The 25,749-nt window shown below is 48.1% G+C and overlaps 1 protein-coding gene across 1 annotated transcript in view; it reads left to right on the forward strand.

The window, feature by feature from the left end:
* The first annotated feature begins 5,579 nt into the window (after positions 1 to 5,579).
* The window catches only part of Lats2 (large tumor suppressor kinase 2), a 54,510-nt gene continuing 34,340 nt past the window's right edge, over positions 5,580 to 25,749 (forward strand). Inside the window, exons 1-2 of the mRNA XM_052733099.1 lie at positions 5,580 to 5,801; positions 16,797 to 17,335. Coding sequence (XP_052589059.1) covers positions 16,997 to 17,335 — 339 coding nt within the window. The 5' untranslated portion in view covers positions 5,580 to 5,801; positions 16,797 to 16,996. The remainder of the gene's footprint in view (positions 5,802 to 16,796; positions 17,336 to 25,749) is intronic.

Raw genomic sequence — 25,749 nt, forward strand, 5'->3', positions numbered from 1 at the left:
AAAGCCAACTGAGGGCAAAAGTGTTTCCCATTTACACTCCACCTTCCTCTGTTTGCCAAACTGGGGAGTGTTCTTTACACCCCAAGTGATTATCTGCAGACAGAGTGTCCTATAAACATTTTGAGTTGTCATTGGGCTTAAAAGTCAGATTCCACTACCTCTGGCCTCTTTTGGCCTCTGGTCTTCTGGCCTCATTTGGACTGTATACAAATGGTACACAGATATACATGTAGGTGAAACACCCATACAAATAAAATAAAAATAAATTCGGAGTGGTGGTGGTTGGTGCATGCCTTTAATCCCAGCACTCAGGAGACAGAGGCAGGCGGACTTCTGTGAGTTCAAGGCCAGCTTGGTCTAGAGAGTGAGTTCCAGGAAAACCCAAAATACATAAATAATTTTTTTTTTTTAGTTTTAAGGAGTTCAAATGCATCATGGAAATATATCAATTAACTAGCAAAGGCGATATGGTTAACTCTTTTCTCAAAGTTTTTTAGAACCATAATAGCCAAAGAACAATGGAGAAGGAACTCTTCCTAGCTGACTCAGAGACACAGCTAACACTTCATTCATTCATTCATTCATTCATTCATTCATTCATTCATATGGGTTTCTTTACATAGTCTAAGCTAGCCTGGAACTCCATCTTCCTTCCTCAGCATCCTGAGCGCTGAGACTTCAGGTTTGCACCCCACACTTGACCAGAAATGGTTAATGCTTTAAACTTTGATATTTGGCATTCTAAAGATGGCTTTAAAGTATATCTGCTATGCATGTCACTCAAGAGGTTCTTTATAGTTTCCTGTTGTGGAGGAAGCTGTGGCCTGGCTAGTGAGACAAAACATATGGAGCTAAACCAATCCAAAATGAAAATCAGTGTGGCATGCCTTCTTTCTAGTCATCCGGGTGTCTTGTGATCTGATCCTGCTCTACATTTTTATGAGTGTCCGGGGAGAACTATTTTTTGGTGAGGCACATTTCCTGAGTCTCCAACACACTGGTGGCACAGAAGGAGACCAGCACGTGCCTGAAGACCAGAGTCTGCTCTCCAAACACCTACCGTGTGAAGAGGCTGAGTAAATAATCAGATTTTTTTTTTTTTTCCACTCAGCGACAACATGAGCAAGGTGTGAGTGTTAGGGGATCTTCTGCTTGGAAGGACACCTAAACTGTCCTATCCTTACTTCAGGAGTCTCTCCTCTCCTCCTCCCTGGGCAAACATCTCTGCTCTCAGACACACTCCCCCTGTCTTCAGGCCCTGCTGGGGGTACAGCTCAGTGGCAGAGGGCCTGCCTAGCACCTGTGAGGCCCTGGCTTCCACCTCTAGCAATGCAAGGACAAACCAACAACACCAAAAGTGTAAAGGGGTTAATCTGGCTCGTTTCCGTATTTATAAGTACATTGTAATCATGACTTCTTGTGATTCCCTGCAGAGAGCCTAGTAATTCAGTGCTCCTAAGCTCTGCACTTAGAGCTATCTAGATTCAAATCCCAGCTCTTTGATCCTGGGCAAATTACTTGGTTCTCTGCACTTCAAGGTCGTTTTCTATCAGAAAGGGTTAATAGCACGGTTACTTTGAAGACTGGATGAGCTAACTCAGGCAGACCAGAGCATCACTGGGTGGAGGGAGAGGGCTACAGCACAATACACACAAATCATACAGCAGTCTATACATGACAGTTCTGTCACTAACGATGATGTGCTCAACAGGCCTTGCGTTATCTTTCTCTCCTCAGCTACATACATCATGGGAGTGTATATAGTTTGCTAATTTAAAAATATTTTTTGTTGTGGGCTATCCTACTATAGATGTATCAAAAGTTGTGACAGAAAATCAACTAGAATCACTATATTCAGAGACTACACATTATTATTATTATTATTATTATTATTTTAAAGATGGGATCTCTCTGGCCTCAAAGCTGGACTAGAATTCACTATGTAGCCGAGGATGACCTTAACTTCAGATCCTCCTGCCTCCATCTCATGAATGCTGGGACTATGGGCACGTTCCACAATGCCTGATTTGTTTGACTATTTTGGACATTTATTTTCAATTTGTCTCTAGTCTCAAATACATGTATTTAAAGACATTTTAAAAAATTAAAGGCATAAACAGTGTGCTTGTGACTCATAGCCATCCTAGTCCCAAGGGATCCAATGCCCTTTTCTGGCCTCCATGGGCACCAGGCACACATGTGGTGCCCATACCTACATTCAAGCAAAACACTCACACACATAAATCTAAAAACCAAAAACTTTTTTTTTTAAATTTTATTTATTTATTATGTACACAGAAGAGGGTGCCAGATCTCATTACAGATGGTTATAAGCCACCATGTGGGTGCTGGGAATTGAACTCAGGACCTCTGGACGAGCAGTCGGTGCTCTTAACCTCTGAGCCATCTCTCCAGCCCTAAAAACCAAAAACTTAAATGTAACAATTTACCTTCATCTTTTTTTGTGTGTGTGGTTTTTCGAGACAGGGTTTCTCTGTGTAGCTTTGTGCCCTTCCTGGAGCTCACTCTGTAGACCAGGCTGGCCTCGAACTCACAGAGATCCACCTGGCTCTGCCTCCCGAGTGCTGGAATTAAAGGCGTGCGCCACCACCGCCCGGCACCTTCATCTTTTTTCAAAACTTATTTATTTTTATGTGCATTGACATTTTTGCCTGCACATATAGTTTGAGCAAGGGTTCTAGATCACAGCAGTTGTGAGCTGCCATGTGGGTGCTGGAAATCAAACCCAGGTCCCCTGGAAGAACAGTCAGTGCTCTTAACCACTCAGCCATCTCTCCAGCCCCTGCTGTCACCTTTTTAATTAAAGCAATCAAGCACTATAGATTCGGTTGAAGATTTTCCTCTCCTTGGTTCGGTTTCCATTCCCTCTATATAGACCACCGCTGTCATGAATTTGATGTATAAGAGTTTACACTCGCCGGGCAGTGGTGGCGCACGCCTTTAATCCCAGCACTCGGGAGGCAGAGCCAGGCGGATCTCTGTGAGTTCGAGGCCAGCCTGGGCTACCAAGTGAGTTCCAGGAAAGGCGCAAAGCTACACAGAGAAACCCTGTCTCGAAAAACCAAAATAAAAAAAAAAAAAAAAAAAAAAACAAACAAACAAAAAAAAGAGTTTACACTCACACAAAATATGAGATTAGTATAGGTTCCAAAGGTTCTGTTTATTTACGAATGTGGTATCATAATGTATACAGTTCTGCAAACTGCTTTTTTTCATTCCACACTGGTTCTGAATTCTATCTGCAATCATTATCCTTTGACAAAAACAAAGCCAGTTTCTTAGCTCCCGTATGTATACCACCATGTGAATTTTCCCTCTTTGCTGTTGCATAATCAAGTTGTTCTTGACTTTTCACTATTATAATCAGTGTCATAATAGTCACTGCAACTGCAAAAAAAAAAAAAAAAAATTTTTTTTTTCAAGACAGCGTTTCTCTGCGTAGTTTTGGTGCCTGTCCTGGATCTCGATCTGTAGACCAGGCTGGCCTTGAACTCACGGAGATCTGCCTGTCCCTGCCTCATGAGTGCTGGGATTAAAGTTGTGCGCCACCACCACCCGGCACAAAAAGATTTTTTAAGACTTATTTTTATTTATGTGTGTGTCTGTGTTAAGTGTGTATATACAGGTGTGTGTGTGTGTGTGTGTGTGTGTGTGTGTGTGTGTGTGTGTGTGTGTGTGTGTGTGTCCTCAGAGGCCAAAACAAGGTATTGGATCCCTGGAGTTACAGGCATTTGTGAGGTTTCTGATGTAGATGCTGGAATGCGTAACAAGTGCTTTGAACTGCTAAGCCTTCTCTCCAGCCCTAAGTACAAAAAACTGCTTAGGTATTTCCACATGAATGGAAAGAGTCCATTTGTATTGGTAAGCAATTTAAAGGAGGTCTGTGTCTGAGGAGGACTGGCTTAGCGCTCTGGGTATGATAAAGCTGCTCGCCTCACTGGCACCCTGGAAGCAAAAGTCAGGAGGGGGTCCCCACATCCTCAAGGGCACACAAGATGATTTAACCTCCGCTGGGCTCCACTTTCTAAAGGTCCCACCCATCAACTTCCAATAGACTTCAGGTTGGAAGTCAAGTCTTCTTCAGTACACGTACTTTTCTTTCTTTTTCTTTTCTTCTTTTGAGACAGGGTTTCTCTTGTGTATTGCTGGCTGTCTTGGAACTCCTTCTGTAGATCAGGCTGGCTTCGAACTCCTCGATCCACCTGCTTCTGCCTCCCCAGTGCTGGGATTAAAGGTGTGCACCACCACAGCCCCACTGAATACGTGTACTTTCTAGGGACATTTATAATCTAAACCACAACACCACTTACTTTATAGTATTTTTTTCATTTGATGAAAGTTTCCTTATTTTGTTTGTTTTGTTGTTTTCTCCATGGCTGTCTTGGAACTCTCTCTGTAGACCAGTCTGGTCTCGAACTGAGAGATGCGCTTGCCTGTCTCCCGGGTACTGGGATTATAGGTGTGCACCACTAACAACTGGCTTGATCAAAGTTTTTTTTTTTTTTTTTTTTTTACACTTTTAAAGCGCAAGAGACAAGAACTTTAAACACACAGTGAAGGCTGCCAGTGTGCTTGGCGTTGGGGAGAGGAAGCACCCAGGTGAGTGCCCGTGTTGGAGATGCGTTGGGTTCCCATCACCGTGCAAGATGCATGTCAGCGTAGCACACGGGGTTAGGCTGACAAGAGAAAAATAATCTGCAGGAGGCTTCCTTATTAAAGTTCAAAGGATGGAGAAAAGAGAACTCTCAGGAGATTCTCTGGTAGTTTAAACAGTCCAGACAAGGGTTCCTCTGATAATACAGGCTGAATTTAGCACAGGAGCCAGGGTTTGAGTTCCTTCCCCAGTACAAAAATAAAATAAAAGCTGGAACAAATGATCTTCATTATTGTTTCTTCCGGAATTGAAACTTCAAATGTCACGATTGTTAATTAAGAAGGAAGCCAGGCTGACTTTTAAAACCATTAGTCCTCAGCATCACTTACCACAGACCGTAGGTGGTGGGAAGTGTGATGTTAGAGAGCCAATAGGAGATGGAGGACTTGGCTTCCACGCTGTTATTTCTTCTCAGCGTCTGTCCCTGGACCAAATCCCCAAATGGAGGCTAAAGGAGTGGCCGAAGTGTAAACGCCAGTCTCGCTGGTTGGTTCGCACCGTTCTGTTCTAGAAAACCATAAGGCACTTTCCATAAAACGTGCCCGGGGAGGGAGCTGGTTAAATTGCGCCCTATTAAGCTCGGATTGTCATGCGTCCTGGTTTTTTTATTCGATGCTCCGGTCTCAAGAGCCAGCACTACTTTCCGCGGCTGGCACCGGGGCCTGTGTGAACTTACTTTTTTTAACCGACTGGTCCGAGGCGCTAGGGAGAACCGGCGCTCCCGGGCTACCGACTTCCGACGCGAGCCGCGCGCAGGGCAGGTGGCGGCCGGGCCGGGAGGCGCAGGAAGCGGCCGGCGGGGCGGAGCGGGCGGTGGGGAGCAAGGCCGCGGGCGCCCCGCCCGGGCTGGTATGCGGCCGGGAGTGACGCGGGAGGAGGGGTCACGTGACGCCCGTGGAATGCCAACAATGTAGCGAATGTCCCGCTCGGGTCTGCGCGTCGGAACCGCGGCGTGAGCGCCCCGGGAAGATGGAGCCGCCGCCGCCAGCGCCGCCACCGCTTCCCCGGACTCCCCCGACCCTACGGGGTCAGCAACCACTGCCGCCAGCGGCGCCCGGTCTCCCGGCGCGCGAGGTCCCGGAGCCGCGGGCCAGGACGCCGCCGAGGGTGTAGAGCGCTCCCGGAGGTGAGGGGCCGCGGCCGGGAAGTTTGTCGGGACGGGGCTCCGCCCGCCCGCCTTCCCAATCCCGCGGTCGAGCCGCCCCGCGGGCCGCGGAGAGTCCATCGGGCCGGTACCGGGCGGGTGCGGGGCAATGGGTGGCGGCGGCGGGGCGGCTTTGTTGTGCTCGGCGGCGGCGTCCGGAGGCTGAGACCCCGCGTCCCGCGGCGCCGACCCCGCCCAGCCTGGGCCTCGGGGCGCCGCGCCGTCCTCCACGCGCGATCGCGGCCTTGCGCGCTGGACCCCGGGCTCCCCGGCGGCGCGGTCCCCGCCCGGTGTCCTGTCCCCGGCCGCGCCGTCCGGCGGTCCGTGCGGGGCCGTTGCGTAACGCCTCTCTGGAGCCCACTTCTCCCCGGCCGGCCTCCGCTGCTCCTCCCCGCCGCGACGCTGGGGCCTGAGTTCGCAGCGCTGGTCCCCAGCCCAGGTCACCCACACACGAGCCTCCTGCGGGGCCCGGGTCTCACCCGGGGCGACCTCGGCTGCCAGCCTGGTGCTCGAGGCCGCCGAGTGAAAACACGCCTGGGAGGAGGGAACGGGAGAGAACTGGACGTGCAGATTTTGTTGACAAAAAGTTTAAGGGGAGGACTTTTACTTCTTTAAACTTTTCCTGCGTGTCCGTAATGTGGCTGTTTATTAGGGGATTTGTACCAAATCTTGCGCCGTAGTTTTAGTTTAACCCTAGGTTAGGTCTGTAAATGATGCTCACCGGTTTTGAGTGCTAAATCTGGAGACTAGGCTACTTTTTATGATTCTACCCGCCCCCCTCCCCTTGGCAACTGTTGTAATAAGGCATTAACAAAAATCTTCCAGTACAGGAATGCAGACTCTGCTTAGAAAGCCTGTTTTAACTTAACTATAATTAACGAGACATTACAGTATTCAGCCTCTCGTAAAATTTTGTCTCGTTATCCGGGTATAGAGAAGACTGTTGAACGGATCCACCATGTCTCCTTTGAAATTGCTTAGCTTTTACCACATTTCAAAGTGTCAGCTTCATATGGTACCAACAGAGGCTGCTATGCAGAATTACTAGAACAGAGTTACAGAATCGCCTAAGTTTTGAACCGAGAGTTATTCTTCAGCCTCTCCATCTAGTTGGAATAGTCTTAAGTGTAAATTGGAGCTGTCGGTATTTCTTTCCTTAGCAAATCACAGCTTTGGTGGGAGGGACTTTCAGGGGTGGGCGGGGAACACGCTTACAATAAAATGCCTTGTTATTTTAAATGCTGTGTTGTAAATAGCCTGCCCTAGGCTCTTAAACCCTACTGGAGAGTGGAATGGAGGGGTTGGAACTGGTAAATCCACGCTCAACGCTTACGAAAGCTATTGGGGAGCCTTGTGGGGGAGGGTAACCTGGGGGTGAGGGTGTTGTGTTTGTATTGGGAAATCCAGACTAACACAACGTTTTGTATTCATTTCATGCTTGTAATAACGTGAAACTTCAAAGCAATATTCTATACTATTTAAAAATAGTATGCTTGCAGGACAGTTGATAAAGTCAATGTATTTATTTACATTGTCTTGACTAAATCTGTTCTGCAAATGGGTAGCCGTCCAGCCGTCCACAGAAGGAGCGAGTCAGCTCTGTGGAAGCTGTAGAAATGCCCAGAAATCTCTGTCCTTCTGAGAAGCCCATGGTGATTCCTCTGAAGCGGCTGGAGTTCAGAGGAAGAAGACCTCTTCCAGTGGTCGGGGCACTATTCCTTTCGTTTGCCAGTTCTGTACCACCCTCCGAGGGGCACCCTTAGTTCCTAAGGATCTACTAAGGATCAGCTGCTCCCTCTGTGCTTTGAACACGAACGTTATTTGATTTATTGTTTCATCCTGAAGGTATAATAAAACAGTAATGTTGGAAATAAAGATAATTGGTGATGCTAAAATTGTGGAGGAAATTGGGCATTGCTTAATGCTTGCCATTCGCTTGGCAAATACTTCATGTTAGTTAATGTCTAGACTTGGTCGACCTAATTGTAATTGAGAGTGGTGGGTTTTTATGTTGCTGTTTTTGTTTGTAAAGCTAATTAACAAGCGCTTTTTGTTTGTGTGCCAATGTTTGACATACATAGGATTTTTCTGGCTGATGAATGAAAATGGTCGTATTTCATAGCAGGCGTTGGCATTTCTTGTTGACCCTGATTGCTAAGAGACCGTTGCAGACCCTACAGATCTCTAAATCAGTTAGGGTAGCACAGACCTTGAAGAATGGAAGTTGGTTTTGAATAAAGTAGGCCTGGGTTTAGAATATGAAGCTCTCTGCCCCTGGCAGTTATTGGAGCAGGAATGCTGAGGGCTAGCACTTTCCATTACTAATTAACTCATCCTACCTCCTGACTCTTTTCTCCTGTTTAATTTTATTTTTTTTAACATTAAAAGTCCCCCAGACAGCACCTGCGCCCCCCCCCGCCCCCCCAGCATTGTCTGTCTTCCTGAATACATTCTTCATTCTTGTGTGTTCAAGCCCTTACACGGAAGTTGGAGACTCCCAAGAGTAGCTCCCCACCCCATCAGCCGCAGCCCCGAGCTCTTCCAGGTCAAGCATTCCTTCCTCTGCGCCGTTTTCTCTAAGTAGTCTCACACGGAAAGACTCATGCTCGTGCATCAACAGGCAGGCACACACACTGGTTCTTCAGCTAGGTTGATGGCCTGCGTGCTTCTCCAGTGGAATGTCCATTCTCACTCCCGATGCTAGGTTGATGGCCTGCGTGCTTCTCCAGCGGAAAGTCCATTCTCACTCCCGATGCTAGGTTGATGGTCTCTGTGATTCTCCAGTGGACTGTCCATTCTCACTCCCGATGCTAGGTTGATGGTCTCTGTGATTCTCCAGTGGACTGTCCATTCTCACTCCCGATGCTAGGTTGATGGTCTCTGTGATTCTCCAGTGGACTGTCCGTTCTCACTCCCGATGCTAGGTTGATGGTCTCTGTGATTCTACAGTGGAATGTCCATTCTCACTCCCGATGCTAGGTTGATGGTCTCCGTGATTCTCCAGTCCAGTGGACTATCCGTTCTCACTCCCGATGCTAGGTTGATGGTCTCCGTGATTCTCCAGTGGACTATCCGTTCTCACTCGCGATGCTAGGTTGATGGTCTCCGTGATTCTCCAGTGGAATGTCCATTCCCACTCCCGATTGGGGAAGATGGGGAACTTGGGTGCAGTGGAGGCACAGCTTGCTCAGAGATGTGGAGCCCTGCTGTGGGGGTGGCCTGCCCTGTCCTCTTTAGCTACTAGCTCTTAGGAGTTCTGCAGGGAAGGAGCACACGCTTGTCTACTCTGGCTGCCGCACAGGCTCCCCAAGGCCTTTGGTGACTATTGGACAGTGGGGAACTGGTGTTTCCCTGAACCTCCAGGAAGACGGCCACTGCCTTCCTTAGAGACCCTCAGCCTGCGGCTTCCCGGCCTGGACGGTGGCATGTGATTCTGACATTTAGTGTCTGGCTCGAGGTCTGGCCTCTTCCCTTGATTTCATCTTTGCTAGTTAATTATAGTGGGAATGTAATTTAAATAATAACTGGAGGTTTTGGTCTAAGAAATACTGTTTTAAAATAATGCCCCCCCCCAAAAAAAAACAAACCTAAGCCATGTGAACAAATGAAGAGAGCTGATAGCGAGGTGGCACACATTTGCCACTCCAGTGCAGGGCAGGGGGTGGGTACTAAAGCAGGTGGACTGAGTTTGAGGCCAGCCTGAGCCACATAGTTAGACCATGTCACAGACAATGACCTGAGTTTGATCCCCAGCACCTACATGGTAGAAGAGAAGAAAGAACCGACTCCTGTAAGTTGTCCCCCGACCTCCACAGGTGTGTTGTGATGTTCACACACCCACACATACACAAACAAATGTAAAACAATTTTAATTAAAAAAACCACTAAACTAAAATAGAGCTGATGTGTGTCATAAGCACCATCCTACCGGTATGGGTTTTGAGTGGTTTGTTGGTTGGTGTGTGTTTGGCCGCCTGTGTGGGATGGGGAAGCATGAGGAGAAAGGAGAGCAAGAATTCTTGACCATCTGCTGGCATTCTCCCGGATCGGGTTGAGGACTGAGCTGGATTTGGTAGGAAGCATGGAAGGAATGCTTAAAATGCTACACGCAGTTGTCGGTAGCCTCCAGCCAAGCGGAAGATTTGGTAATGGGCTCTTGTTCTGCAGTGAAGTGGTTTTGTTTTGTGAGTTGTTACAGATTTTTTGTTTGTTTTGGGGGTCTTTGTTTTGCTTTGTTTCTCGATAGGGTCTCATTGGGAAGCCCTGGCTAGCCTGGAACCTTCAGCCTTCTTGTCCTGCCTCCTAAGTGCTGGGATTACAGGTGTGAGTTGCTAAATTGTTTCAGATTTTCAGTTTCAGGGTCTTATTCAGTTTCCTTTAAAATACAAAAAAAACCCAACAAAACAAAACATTTAAATCAGTTGTTAATGCCAAACAAATTTCAAAAACTAGATTTACTTTATTTGATACTCCCAAGGGTCATATTTATAAACTTATTGATGAAGGAAAAATTCCCATCTGTCAGTCTTGTTAGATGGTGTGGGAGTAGCTCAGCAAAGCTCATCTCCAGCTGTACTTTTCATTTGACTGATGAATATTTCCATGAAAAAATTCTTTTAAAAGTTCAAGATTTGGCTGTAAAACCAACTGTCTTCAAATTAAACCTTAAAACGCAGTCTCCAAGCTGAGAAGGGAATTTTTCTTTTTTACGATACTGAAAACATGCTGCTTTCTAGATGATTCTGTCAAGGACCAGGGGCACTGCTGGGTGCTATTTTACCTCTTAAAAAGACAGAGTTCCTGGGGTCTTCTAGGACCAACACTTCCCACAGAATGTTGGGGAGAGGTCGGGAGAAAAATCAGAACACTGAAGAAAACCAGGTGTCCCTGAAATCCTCTTTGCTTACTTGTCTTCAAATTGTTGGTGAGTCTGGAAAGGGGAGACAAAACCAAAACACTTGACCCTGGGGCTGTTCCAGGCTGCCACCACCTGGTGTTTCGCAGCTCAGGTGCACACTGACCGAGGAGTCCTCGCTTTTCCTGCCTTGGTCAACTGTTTTTGTTTGAGATGAGATCTCAATAGCCCAGGCTGGCTGCAAACTCGCTTTGTAGCCCAAGACTAAACGGTTGCTCTTCCCGCCTGCATGCCCAACTTTGTGGGTTTTGTTTTTGTTTGTCTGGGGTGGGGGATTGTGGCAGTAGGCGTTGCTGTGACTGGAACTCAGGGCCTCCTGCTTGCTAGGTGGGTGCTCTACACTGAACCATACCTCCAGGCCCTTGGCTGACTTTGTGATTGGAGTGTTTGTGGAACATGTGGTGTGCTGTGTGGATGTCCTCCCTTGGTGTGTTTCAGTGTCTGTATCAGGGTGACAGAGGGGCTAGGATGGTGTGTGAACTACTCCTGGAGTTTAGACTCCAGACTGCGTGGGACTTAGCCCCACTCTTAGGACCTAGTGACTAGGCCAGGTATTTCATCTAGGAACCATGGTTTAGAAAGAGAACCATTATGCGTGTGTGTGCGTGTGTGTGTGTGTGTGTGTGTGTGTGTGTGTGTGTGTGTGTGTGTGTAAAACTGTTTATGAGTATGTACAGTTTTGTCCCATGACATTAAACATATTCTTGTCGTTGCAGCAAGCAACACTTGTCTCTACCTAAAACTTGTTCATGGGTCCATCAGGCAATCACTCTGTCCTCTTGCTTCGGATTAATCTTGGTTCTCCTGTCTCTGGGCTGCAGGTCCATGCTTCAGTTGGCCTGGGTCATGGCTGGACTGGCTTTTTTTGTTGTACTTTTCTCTTTCACAGACAGGGAAGTCCGGTTTCACTTTCTCAGACCATCCATCCTCACATCCTGGAGACACGTGGGCATACCTGCTTCTGTGTTCAGTGTGGTCCCTTTTCAGTTACCATGCTGAGTTTTGGCTGGCTTTTGCCTCCTGACCCGAGTTAAATTTTGTGTCTGCCCATTCTGAACCCTTAGGTGTATATCACTGTAATACACTACTTCAACCCTGTCCTGTGAACATCACCAGTTCCGATCGGTGCTACCCCTTGGTGATAGTGGCCACTTCCAGATACTAGCCTGTGTTAGAGCCCTAGAAGTTTTGTTTTGTCAATTTTTCATTAACACATTTCATGCAGTGCTTAAATAATTGATTATTTTGTCTGTCCCCCATCTTGAAGTTTAAGCTGCACAGTTTGAAGCTGCTCATTCTTAACCCAGTGAGTGGGACACCTTGTATAGATGTTCAGTTTGTACACTGGTCAGAAGTCCTACATGTATGAGGGTGGGCCTCATATCACATGTATAACCATTCATTTGAGAGTATATTCAGCATACTTGGAGACTCTTGGCCACTCTCAGAGGACCTGGGCAGCAACAGTCACCTTTGGTAGTATCATACACATTTTCTACAGAATATACATGACCACCTCTTCTGTGACCTGTGCTGAGACCATTCCTGTTTTTCCAGTGCCTGGAAGTTGGTCCAGTTTCTACCATCCATTTGATGTAGACTCTTCCTGCCCCACTCTGTGCTAGGTTATGATAGATGGTATCAGAGTTGGCTATATGTGGTCAGGGCTGTGCCCACCAGCCTTGGAAAATGTCCCAGGGCGAGAGCTGATGCATAGTAGAAATGAAAACATCACCTTTTTTTCTCACAAAGGTGTCACATCAGCTACCATGGGCCCAGCAGGAACTGTAAGAAAGCATTGCTGTGGGAAGCAAGGGCTTGGAGCAAACCACTCACTCCTGCCTCTTGCTACAGCCCCTGAGCTTGTGCCAGTGTGGTCTGAAGGCAACAGCAGCATATGTTAGTTGTGCGAGATTTGCACAGGAGAACGGTACCTAGCAATGAGTGATGGCTGCTGCCATACATGGCCTGGGTGAGTGAGCAAGAACCATGCCCAAAGTGGAGACACAGAAGCCAGAGGCTGCAGAGTCACACAGTAGGAAGTACAAAAGCTGGTCAGACTGATCCTAGGTATCAGAAGTCAAGAAGACAGGTCCCTTGGGTCTGGGCATAGGGTGGTAGTGGCATGCCGTCTGGTGTAGCCGCTTCTTCCGTGCATGTGAGCTCCTTGTGAATGCTGTCAGCCTAGTGATGGGTGTGCCAGGAAGAGACTGCCCAGGGTCCCCACTCCTTTTCTTCCTCCTGGCTTCAGCAGCCTCTGTTTCAGATCCAATTCCAGGGGGAGCTTGGAAGACTTGAGCCCACCAGGGCCTCCTTTGTTGCCCTGTGCCCCGGCCTTGGCTATGGGATGGGCGGGAAATGTGGCTTGTTCTGATTTAACAGAACTTTGTACGGCCCGTTTTCTTCACAGCCCTCGCCCTCGCCTAGATGCCTGAAAGGGCTAGCCTTCTCTGTAGTCTGCTAGAGTCCATTGGTAGTAAAGTCTGGCTGTCACAGACCACACCTTCCCTGAGGAAAGTTCCAGGAGGGACTTGTGCTCTCTGTCCTGCTGACCCTATGGCATGTGTGAATGGGTGGCCCACAGGCTGGTTAAATGCCTGGGACTCCTACTGTAGCTGCCTCTGCCTTTAAGCCCAGAGCTCTGGCTTGGTGTGACCAGGTCCGGAAGACCTTCTCACCATTTGTGGACAGGTGTGCTGCGCTGCCTCTCAGTCAGCCAACAGATTCCTAGCCTCGCTTCTGAACTGAGACCAGGTATGACATTTGCCAAAGGCCCTTCAGAAGAAAATCCTGCTACCTCTGTGGTTTGTCTCCAGGAAAGCCTCAGCCTCACTGTTCTGAGGAGTAGAGGAGGCTGCATTCTTCCCTCCGGCTGGAATTCCGTCCCCTCTCCAGTCAGACTCCTTATCGCTGCTCAGTGTCTCTGACTTTCCCCTGCATCCTCCTTCCATCCTGTGCTGGATTCCTCTCCTCTGGGGCCTCTTTCTCTCCGGTTCCTGCTTCCCTTGCCCTCTGCCTCACTTCACTGAATTGCTGAGGTGAGTTCTCAGTCATTCCGTCAGCGCCTGAAGCTTAATAGGCACTCAGCCCATGCCTCTGATCTAAGCTACGGGAGGGAGGCTGAGGCAGGACTGAGTTCCAGGCCTACCTTGGCTATATAGCAAGGCCTTCTCTCAAAAAAGATATCCCCAGGGGCTGGGGTTAAGAGAACTTGTTGCTCTTTTAGAGGACCATGGTTCCATCCCTAGCACCTCCATGGGTCTCCTAGCCACTCATTAACTCCAATTCCAGGGAGTCTAATGTCTTCGGACTCCAGAAGAACCAGGCATGCATCAGGTGCACACACATACACAGAGGCAAAACATTCATACATAGAAAGTAAACTTTAAAAATCTTAAGAAAAAAAAAAAGACCCCCCACCCACCCCATTTGCAGAGCAGATAGGCTAGGTATAGAGCAGTGAGCAGAGGGTCCGTGTCTGTCATTGGTTGTCAAGATAGGGTGCTGGTAGTTTTAATTGTCAACTTGACACAGCATAGAATCATGTGGGAAATAGTCTTACTGAGGGGTTGCTTGATCAGTTTGGCCTGTGGGTATATCTGTGGGAAACAGTTCTGATTGGATTTAATGAAGCAGAAGACTCACCCACATGGGCCCCAACATTCTGGGGGGTCCTGGGCTGTGTCAATGGAGAGCGAGAGCGAGAGCGAGAGCGAGAGCGAGAGAGAGAGAGAGAGAGAGAGAGAGAGAGAGAGAGAGAGAGAGGAGAGAGAGCAGGATGCATGCATTTATTCTCTCTGCATTTGACACGTTCCCACTGTATGGTGTCCTTTAATGATGGGCTGTAGACTGGAATTGTGAGCCAAGCAGACCCTTTCTCCCCCAAGTGCATTTTGTCCAGGGTTTATCCTAGGTATGTTCTCTCTTAATTTTTCACAGAAAGGCAAGAAAATTAAAGCTTAGACACCCCACTTTTATGTGAATTCTGAGTGGAAAAGCAGTAATTCCTTGCGAGTTTCCAGCCATACGAGTCACTCCCAGGATCCTCTGCACATGCTGTGCAGGCTCTTAGGAACCTTCTGGTTTTGTTGGAATGTGAGCTTATGGTTTTAGAAATCTAGGTCTTTCAAAACAGATGCTCAGACCAGGAAGTCCCTGGAAATGAGTGTGCTCGCAATATGCCTCGTTTTACATCAATTAAGCAGAGTTCTAGACTTCTAGGCCTTAGCCAACCTGGGCCCAGGGGCTCACCTGTCCAGGTCTCATAGCCCACTCTATCTTGCCTTCCATAAGCATTTCAGTGACTCAGGGTAAGAAACCATGCATTAAAATAGAGATTTCACATTGAGAATTTAATCTGGTTCTTTTTAATGATTTCTCCTCAGTTGTACCAAGAAAGTGAACAGTTAGAACAGTAAAGACCACTGTCCCCATACAGAGCAGCCACTTTAATGTCATATCTAGTATTTCCTGCTCTATGTAGTTATGTAACAATGTAACAGCATGTAAGTTAATTCATATAAACTTCTGACAGTGTCTAGCCTGTGGTAAGTACTGGACAATATTAGTTACTCTTATTTTTACCCCCACATAAAGATGTCTGTAAAACAGGATCTTGTTTGTGGTCATGGGGTTACTGGAGCTGAAAGTCCTGATTCTTTGTCTATCTGTAGAGGGTGTTCTTTTAGGAGTCAATTTTCTTTGTTTATTGAAACTCAAAAGTCTATCCCTTGAAGTCAATTTAGTGAGCTCTGTAGAGTGAGAGGGAGTTGGTGGGGGATGGCAACGACAGAATGGGTAAGGGGGCAGTGGGCTTCGGTACGATCTGGGGTGCCAGCCTGCCTTCACTACCACAGCCACGTCTGCAGGTGAAGACAGTTTGTGAGTGAGTGGTGGCACGGAGAAGAGGGCCGCGGCCTTGCTGTGGGGAGGATTGGTGCTTCTTGTTTGTGATTGGGTGGCCTCTTGATAAATGCAGCGTGAGGTGGACACATTGTAAGTGGGGAAATACATTCAGTCCACAAAACCTGCAGCTCACAGCCCAGCATGCTGCAGAGTATCATGCTCCTCCCTTGTGATCCTGGGGCAGCTGGTAGCTGTGGCCTCTGGCTGGCATCGAGAGGATCAGACCACGTGTTGTTAGCCCAGGGAAAAGTCCCAAGTGCACATCCTGAGGCTAGTGTCTCCCAGGTGCCCGTTTCTTCCTTATTATCAGAGTTGAACACTCCTAAGCACGACTTTGCTAAGTGGAACACTCTGGCATGCTTTCTCCCTCTTCCTTTTTAAAGATGTATTTATTTCATGTGTATGGGTATTTTGCCTGCATGTATGTATGTGCACCAACCACATTTGTGGATGTTACTTGAAGAGGGCATCAGATCTCCTGAACTGGAATTACAATGGTTGTGGCCTACCCTGCGGGTGGTGGACATTGAACCCTGGTCCTCTGGAAGAGCAACACTTAACCCAGGGCCCTGTGCATGCTAAGCACATGCTTCCCTCCTGAGCTCTCCAGCCCCTTACATTCATTCCCAAGGTATCGTATGCCACCACCTTCAACTGCAATAAACGACACCTTCAATAGGACCATCTGTTTTTTCAGAAAGTTGGGGAGGGCTTCATCAGGATATTTTTCAAAAGATGTGAAGGATCACAGCCTCAGGTGGGTGAAGATGTTGGGTAAAGCCACGTGGAGAGTGGTGTGGATCAGGAATTGATTGATATTAGAGACAAGCCAGAAATCTGCCTAGTATGTTTAACCCCAAATCCTCAAGCTGTGTTTTTAGATTATATGACAGTGAGCTGGCAATTGCTAAGACTGTAGTGTGTGCCCGTGTGGTGTTTTGGGGGGTACACTCAGCTGTGGGCTTCCTGTTAGGGGAACCTCCTTGGGACAGCTCCTGAGGCAGGTAGTAATGACACTTTTGGGAGGCAATGTGCTTCTTCTTTACTGTCTAGGTAGACTATTTCCAAAGTCACCATGCATTTCTGGAAAGTAGCTTTAACATTATGTGTGAAATCCACAAATGAATATTTTTGTCCCTCTTTTTTTTTTTTTTCAGAGAGTGATGGTCTTCAAAATGAAATCTCTGGAAAATTTTAGATTCTCTTTAGGAACTACAGAAATTGAAGGACAGAAAACGTTTGAAAGAAGTTGTTCTGAAAGCATGTTTACAATGAACTGACACTATTGACTGTTCTTTTTTAAATATAAGACACTTGGAGAAGATTGTATTTATGGTAAAAGGAAACTGGACTAACGATGAGGCCAAAGACTTTCCCTGCCACAACTTACTCTGGAAATAGCCGGCAGCGCCTGCAGGAGATCCGGGAGGGGCTGAAGCAACCATCCAAGCCTTCCACCCCGGGGCTGCCTGGGGGACCAAACAGTGACCCTCCCCTGGATGCCAAAGGCCTGGGGGGCAAGGATGCCTCCAGGCAGCAGCAGATGAGAGCCACCCCGAAGTTTGGACCTTATCAAAAAGCGCTCAGGGAAATCCGATATTCCCTACTGCCCTTTGCCAATGAATTGGGCACTTCAGCCACTGCGGAAGTAAACCGGCAGATGCTTCAGGAGTTGGTGAACGCGGGATGCGACCAGGTGGGTCCGGGCGCCAGCACCCTTCAGCAGCTCTGTGGAAACTTTGAACTGTTTAACACACAGTCCTTTTCTGTGTCCTGAGCCGAGGGCCACCTTCTCTCCAAGGGTCTTAGCCACTTTTCCTTCTTGAGATTGTTTCTTGTTGTGACTCTTTCATTCTGTCCTGGGTTTGTGTGTACATGCGTGGAGCCCAGGGCCCTGTGCATGCTAAGCATAAGCTTCCTTATTGAGCATGCCATCTTCCAGTTCTGTTCTTTGCCCTTTCCTTGGGACCTGCTTGGGATTATTCATTCTGAGCTTCTATGGGGAAGAGACTGACTTCTCTTACTTTGTTTTTGGTTTGAACATTTATTTTCTTCCTGTAGGAGTGCTATTTAACATGTATTAACTACTCTGTTTTTTATTGTTTTTGTTTTCTTAAAATTGTATCCTTTGACAGTTTTATACCTGTACTTACTCTGATTTCTTTCTTTCATTCATTCATTCACTGATTGTTTCGAGACAGTCTCACGTAGCTCATGCAGCTCTGCTGGCCCTGGCCCTCCTGCCTGCACCTCCCTAGTACTGGGACTGTAGGAGTGTGCCACCATAGTAAGCTGTCTCCTCCTACTTTAAAAAATAGTGTCCACACTGTTGCAGAAGATACGCCATGCTGAGAAAGTCAGAAGCCTTGGCAGGCAGTGTGGGAATCATCAGAATGTGGCTACGTACTCTGCCCTCTCAGTCGCTCGGCATCAGTCTCCGTTGATGGAGCAGAGAGCATCTGTTACACGACAGCATGCAACTCAGAACTGCGTGTGTGGGGTCTCTGCGAAGTGTACGTGTCCAACTGAAATCCAAGTTGAGGGGCAGGACCATAGAAAAGGAGCTAGTGTCCAACCAAGTGTAAAGGCGATTAGCAAACATGTAATTGTGTTAGGGAATGACTTGTGAAAGCCAGTAATTTATTTCCATGTACCATTGTAAAAGTCACAGTTGTAGGTCCAGGCAGATCTCTGTGAGTTCAAGACCAGCCTGGTCTACAGAGCGAGATCCAGGACAGGCACCGAAATTACACAGAGAAACCCTATCTCAAAAAAAAAAAAAAAAAAGTCACAGTTGTGTAAACTAGAAATAAGTGAAATCTCTTTGTAAGACTTGCTCAAAGAACATCAGGTTGGCTTAAATGCTTTTAGTTTCTTGGAAATAATTTAATGACTGGATCACAGTCCTAGCACAGGCTAACCATGTCACCCTTTACTTCCAAAGGGACCGTCAGTCCTCTTGTAGTTTACTGCTGCAGATCCTAGAGAACTGACTACGGAGGTGATGTGTTTGTGAAACATCCCACTTTTTTTTTTTTTTTGGTTTTTCGAGACAGGGTTTCTCTGTGTAGCTTTGCGCCTTTCCTGGAACTCACTTGGTAGCCCAGGCTGGCCTCGAACTCACAGAGATCCGCCTGGCTCTGCCTCCCGAGTGCTGGGATTAAAGGCGTGCGCCACCAACGCCCGGCAACATCCCACTTTTTTTAATGTCCTCTCTGACACTTGGGGATGTGCCAGAGTTACCTTGGCTCCAGCGGGCACCATTCAGTGGAGTCATTTTGCACAGCACAGCTCCTTGAGTAATCTGTGGCCTGCTGTAGCAGTGGAGGCCGACAGCAGCTGCGTGACCTGTCTTACTGTGAGAGTGTGCAGTTAAATCTGCTGCCGGGCGCTGTTCCTAACAACGCGGTAGTGTAAGGGTCGGGGTGGAGCAGCTCTGAGGAGTGAGGTTGAAGAGGGAGCTTTCAGCCAACAGCAAGTCTTAGGATCTTCTTATAATGAAAATCACTCGCAAACAAAAGAGGCAATCACAGCCTGGTGTTTTCGGAGTTGTACTTCAAATGCAAGAGAAAGAAACAAGTCAAACAAATAATCCAAAGTACAGGTGGGATCTTGATAAAGTAAAATCCATTAGTGTTAATTGCAGAGCAAGCAATGCCCTGGCTGCTTCTCTAATACAGTGAAATACAAATACAGGGAAGCTAAGGCTCATGATGCCTGCAAAGGGCCCATCCACATCTAATTTATGTTAATTGCTAGCAGAAAGGCCTCCCATTTACCATATTTAATGCTCCCGAAATAATTCAGTCAGTTTGCTGTCTAGTGTTACTTTAAAACTTAAACCAGCTGCGCCTCCCCGCTTACCCTCCAACTCAGACCAAAGTGAGCGCATTTGTTCTCAGAGGACTCTGGGAGGAAAGTCATTGTGTGAACACAAACAGCAAGAGGGAGATTGACAGTGCTCTGGAGCTGCTGTGGGTGGATTGCCGCTGCTTCTTCCCTTGTCCCTGTCACAGTAGGTGCACTGTTTAGATGCAACTTTGTTCTTCCCTAATTTGACTTAAAGCGCCATCTTTGTTTTCTGAGGTCCATGTTTCCCCACAGGGCCTAGTGGTGGTGGCCCATGCTTTACACGTGTGCGCGCGCGCGCGCGCGCACACACACACACACACACACACATGCACACGTACTATCTCTTTTAGAGCCAGGTTCTTGCTATATGTCCAAGCTGGCCTTGAACTCCTGAGCCCCAGAGAACCTCCTGTTGGCTCTGTTACACTTAACTCCACAAGTAATATCTTATTGCCTGTGCACACAAGCATGTATTTTCTATGTTATTTATACTATGACTAGTTGAAAATATTTACTTGACTGCTTGAAATGGGCATTTTCTTTTAAATATTATATTAAAGTAGATATACATCTTAAACATGCACAGTTTATAAACTTACAGCCCCATGGATTTTCATACATTAATTACACCCATCTAGCATGTATGTGTACTTTTGTAATCAAAACTTTTAAAATGGAAGTGTCAGGAAAAAGTGAAAGACGTTAGGGTATTTTCAATGTAACAATGTAATGTGTTTGCCAGATGATATACTGTGTACATAATATGTGTAACTTTTTAAATAAATGACATGAAGCCTTATGAGATGCGTAGGTAACTAGGTTAATGTTCTAGGAGGTGTTAGCTGTTCTTCAGCTAGAGATTCAGGCCTTGGAAGGTGAGGTTCTGATTATATTATCACACTCTGCAGCTTTGTATATCTCTGTCCCACAGCTGTGTGGGACTTATATATTATCTCCCTAAGCTGTAGTGGGTGATAGACAGGTGGAGCACCCACTTGGGAGTGCAGGGTGTTGCAGGATTGACATGTGGAGCACCTTTGTGGTGAGGAGGGTTGCAGAGTTGTTGAGTGATAGGCAGAACATGTCCTTGGGGTACAGAGGTGTTGCCGGGTGACAGGCGGAGTGTCCATGTGGTGCAGATGTAGGTGTTGCCGGGTGACAGGCGGAGTGTCCATGTGGTGCAGATGTAGGTGTTGCCGGGTGACAGGCGGAGTGTCCATGTGGTGCAGATGTAGGTGTTGCCGGGTGACAGGCGGAGCGTCCATACGGTGCAGATGTAGGTGTTGCCAGGTGACAGGCAGAGGACCTGCATGGGGGTACAGAGTGTTGCTAGGGGCATTGCTAAGGTGCTGGGGTGTTGCTGGGTTGGTAGACAGCTTCTGCATCCAGCCATGGAGGGGTATTATTTGGCTTCCTTTTCTCAGGGAGCCTGAGGTGTTTTGGAGCCTGAGGTCTTGAGGGATGTGGATCCGAGTGCAGGCTCCTGGCTGTCTAGAATAGCACCTTCCCTGGGTTGTGTCCCCTAGGGGAAGACTTAGATGAGAAATTTCTTTCAGATGCCAGTAGAAGGAAATGGTTTTGCCTCCCTTGAGGACTGATGTTTTTCCCCTGGACTCCGTGTCTGTAACCAGCCTATAGTCTGTGGCTCCATGTCCTTAACAGTTTCTTGGTCCTGGATTTCTGTGTCAGCCGTTATTTTCCTAGCCTACCCCACATGTGCTCTAGTAATTCAGATCTGTAATGGAACCAGGGCAGAGAGAATGTAAACAGACTGACTGTCTTTACGGTGGGCCAGGAGTACAGGCTGTGGTCAGGATGTGCCTTCTCACAGCGGCTTCCTGACAACAGGCCCAGCGAGAGGTGAGCGGGGTGCTGTGGGAAATAAGCAAAGGAAGTCAGTTCGTGACATTGTGAAGCCATCAAGGGAAGAACGTGAAATTTGCCCAGCAGTCACACAAGTCATTGGCAGCGCCCAACGGGGCAGCGCCTGTGTACCAGGAGCTCACCTAGGGGCGGAGTGTGCTGTTTGCAGCAGCTCCTCTGAGCTCCTCATCTGTTAGAGCTGTACGGCAGCCTTGTGAGGCGGGTTGTAGTCCCTGTTGTAAGCTGCAGTGAGTTGAGGGGAGTCAGAGAGACCCCTGCCTGCAGAGTACTTGCCAGTGCAGGTCTGGAATGCTTGATTTCCTTGGTGGTGGCTGCGGGTTCGGGCTTCAACCCAGTGTCTGTCACTGGGCTCAGTGCTAGGTGGCTGCTGGCTTTTCAGACTGTTTTCCACGTGGGGTGACTTTCCCTCTGGCCCCCTCCTACCCCCTGAGGGTGTGGGTTGTCGTCGCCTCCTCTTCTGGCATTGGCTGGTCGGGCTCACAGTCCTTGCAAGCGCTCGCGTCCACAGTGCGCTGGCTGCAGCTGGGACGCTCGGCACACTCCCAGCTGCCCATTCTCCTGGAACAGACTCCCTGTCTGTTTATCTGGGGGCCTTCAAGGTGACATCTTGTAGCCTCCCACCTTCCTAGAGGGATCCTAGTGTCCGCCAGGCTTGTTTTGTTTTAGCAGCAGGCTTTCCCAAAGCCTGCGTGTGGATTTGAGCTGTCCTGTTTAGCCCTCCATAGCACTTTGTTTCCAGCTTTTAGGGCCTTGATTCCTGAGGCCTGTGTTGGCAGGCTCTGAGTCCTGTTGTGTCACTTCCCCTCTGAGGCCTGGGCTCCGAAGAGCTCCCACAGGCCAGCTGCTGGTTAATATTTGCCAAAGCAGATGTGATTCATATACTGGTCCAGGCAAAAGCCTCCGCCACCTCTCCCCACACCAGATAAGAAATAGTCGATAATCCACAAAGCAGATCTTCCTTATGAAGTTTACCTGGTTAACATGAAAAGAGCGTAGAGAGCTGGGAGTAGTGTGCACACCTGTACCCAGGTGCTGAGTTTGAGTCCTCTCTGGGCTACCTAGGGAAGAGAGTGTGAAGAAGCAGCCTAAGCTGTACTTGGCTTTGTGATGGGACCTGCCTCCAGTGAATCTCTGAAGTACAGGTATTGGCCAGTGGAAAGACAGCGGATTTAGATCTCACACGTTTCCTCCTCCTTCCTTTTTTCTGAAAGGGATCCCCTTTCAACATGATGCTCCCCTGACATACTAGTAAGTGGGGAAGGAGGAAAGCTGCATTTCAGTCTGCAGTGCGGGTGACAGGAAACAGCTCACAGTGGACTTTGGGTGGGACAGCTGTTGGCCTCATCACCTTCTTCTTCTAATGGCCTTCAAATCAAATTTGGCCCTGCCAAAAGGTAAACCACATACCTTTTGAAAAAGGATATTTTAAAAGGATTTAAGGGTAGCTCCTCGGCAGAGTATGTGCCTAGCATATGCAGGGCCCGGGACCCTCCCTACCCCCAGCACCTGGAAAGCCCAAGTAGATAAATAAGTAGATAAATAAAACGACTCCGAGGAGATAGAGTTCCTACCTCTCCGTCATCCCCGCTGTGCGGTCTCTCCCTAACTACCAAGGCATGCCACTTTGTGAAGGTTAGCAGCAAATAGAGGGAAGTGTAAAGACAAGAGTAGATTGCCTGCAAGTCTCCCATCCCAGTCATAGCCAGGCCCAGCCCTGCCCTCAGCTTCGGAGATCCCGGGAGACGGGATGTATTCACGGTACCGTGGCTGGAAGCAGATGGCTTGTGATTTAATGGACACAGATCTGACCACTCTTTAACATTTGCTTTAAAGTTGGGCATTGTTTTCCTAATTTAAAGAAGTGTGTATTATGTGACCTGTTAAGCAGTGGATGAACGTGTTAGACATGCTTTTCTTTCTTTCTTTCTTTCTTTCTTTCTTTCTTTCTTTCTTTCTTTCTTTCTTTCTTTCTTTCTTTCCTTCCTTCCTTCCTTCCTTCCTTCCTTCCTTCCTTCCTTCCTTTCCTTTCCTTTCCCTTTCTTTCTTTCTTTCTTTCTTTCTTTCTTCTTTTTTGTACAGCATAGTGGGCCACATTGCATGTAGTAGTTTGTGGCTAGCTCCCTCAGCTCCCATGGTCTTTTCAGTTCTGGAAACATTCCCCACCATCCTCAGAAGGCCTTAGGCTATGCCGGTCCCTGCTGTCCTGCTCTTGTCCCGTGGATTCTGTCCTCCCCCCCCCCCCCCCCCCCCCCCCGACTCCCCAGGCTGTCTTCAGCCGGTGATTGAAGTTTGAACTGGACTCCTCTTCTCTCACTACCCTGGAGTTCCTTCATAGCATTCATCAGAGCTTGTTGCCGAGTGGTAGAGCACTGTCAGCTCAGCCCAGGAAGCAACAGCTTTGTTCTAGCCACCGCTTTCTGGAACTCAGAGCCAAGCAAGCACAAAAATACCTAAAGCAAGTCGAGGGGCGAACATTTCAACATGAACATTTTCATGTCGCTTAATACCATTTTAAAACATGACTTTTAAGGCCTGCATTGTAGTCCATTGCTCAAATAACTGTCCTTGTTTTATCATAAAAAGTTGGCATGAGGCCGGGCGGTGGTGGCGCACGCCTTTAATCCCAGCACTCGGGAGGCAGAGCCAGGCGGATCTCTGTGAGTTCGAGGCCCATTCTGGGCTACAGAGTGAGTTCCAGGAAAGGCGCAAAGCTACACAGAGAAACCCTGTCTCGAAAAAACCAAAAAAAAAAAAAAAAAAAAAAGTTGGCATGAGTCGGGCAGGTGGCACACGCCTTTAATCCTAGTATTCAGAAGGCAGAGGCAGGCAAATCTCTGTGAGGTCGAGGCCAGCCTGGTCTACAGAGTGAGTTCCAGGACAGCCAGGGCTGTTACACGGAGAAACCCTGTCTCAAAACAACAACAAAAAATGCTGGAATGGCCATCCTTCTCCATAAATCTGAAAGGATGGTGCTGATTTCCTTGGTGTAACTTTTAGAAATGGAATTAGTAGGGTAAATAGCATTTTTACAGTTTTTCCTGCATTGCTGAGTTAGTAAATGATGTGTAGGCATCTATCCCTGCTCACTGGGACTAAGATACAACACTGGGGTAGTTGTTCCTTTATGTTTGAGCCTGGTAGTGGATGGGTGTGAGCAACAGAAAGTGGAGTCAGTCCTGACTTTAAACAGCGGCCAGGCGCTACTTTGTTAGAAGTACCTACTGTGTGTCCAAGCTGACCTGCTTGCCTATGCAGACCACACTTAAGGGCACACTTCCTCACCATCAGCTACATTTGTGATGGTGCAAGTCTTAGCTGACTTTGGAACCCCAAACCTAAATTTGCAAGAGAGCTGGCCATGGTCAGGTGGGTGAGACCTGCTTGTTGGGGATGAGCCAAGCTACAGGCACCCTGGAGCCATGCTTCCCTTCCCCACTGCGGCTGCCAGTGTATAGAGGTGTTCATCCTCCCAGCCCCAGCCTTTTCCCCTGATCCCTTAGTACAGGTGCTAGCGTTTTCTATGTGTGCCATAATGCAAAGATTGCCAGTGATCACAAATAGATTTACTTAAAGCCTATGTTGTCACCCTGCAGTTCTCTGTCGCAATTATGTGGTGGTCAGCTGGGCTCCCAGGCTGTGACACAAACGTAGCTTAGGTTAGGAGTCATAGCAGCCTGGCAGGAGGGGTCTTGGGGGCAAGGCTCTGAGTTCAGTTTGCAGAGCCTTTTGCCAGCAAACCATTTTGTGGTTGTAGAGTGGAGGAGGGGCTGGGGAGATGATACAGCGAAGAGCACTGGCTGGTTTTCCAGAGCACCGGATTTGATTCCCAGCACCCACATGGCAGCTCCCAACTAACTCCAGTTCTAGGGGATCTGACACCCTCTTCTGGCCTCCTCAGGTACTGCATGCACATGGTGCACAGATGTACGTGCAGGCAAAACATGGCGATTTTGTGAAGCTTTCCTTCTGTCTTCGCTGGGGTATGGGAAACTGCCTTTTGACTCGTATTCCTCAGCTCAGTGCTGCTGTAGCACCCAGCCTCACTGTCGGGAGCAAGGTGCTCAGTGATGCTCCAAGTGTCAAAGACTGACAGACTGTGGAAGCACCACCTGAGCACTCTGGCCTTGTCACTGCTGGTAATCAATCCCCAGCGCTGGGCAGCTGCAGTGGGCAGGAGGATGTGGCTGTTGTGTAGGGCCCATGATGTCTTCTTGTCCATCCTTCACAAGTGGCATCTTTTCATCCAGTGTTATGCACAGGTGGAGGCAGCAGACACTTCCACTCTACTAGCTGTTTCTTCAAGAGCTCCCCCAGGCCAGGACCTGGGAGCTGAAGAGCCTTGGCAGCAGGCCCGTCAGCTGGCACAAGGCCATT

The sequence above is a fragment of the Peromyscus californicus genome, unplaced genomic scaffold (genome assembly GCF_007827085.1).
Source record: "Peromyscus californicus insignis strain IS unplaced genomic scaffold, ASM782708v3 Scaffold_12__1_contigs__length_115047231, whole genome shotgun sequence".
Lineage (NCBI taxonomy): Eukaryota > Metazoa > Chordata > Mammalia > Rodentia > Cricetidae > Peromyscus > Peromyscus californicus.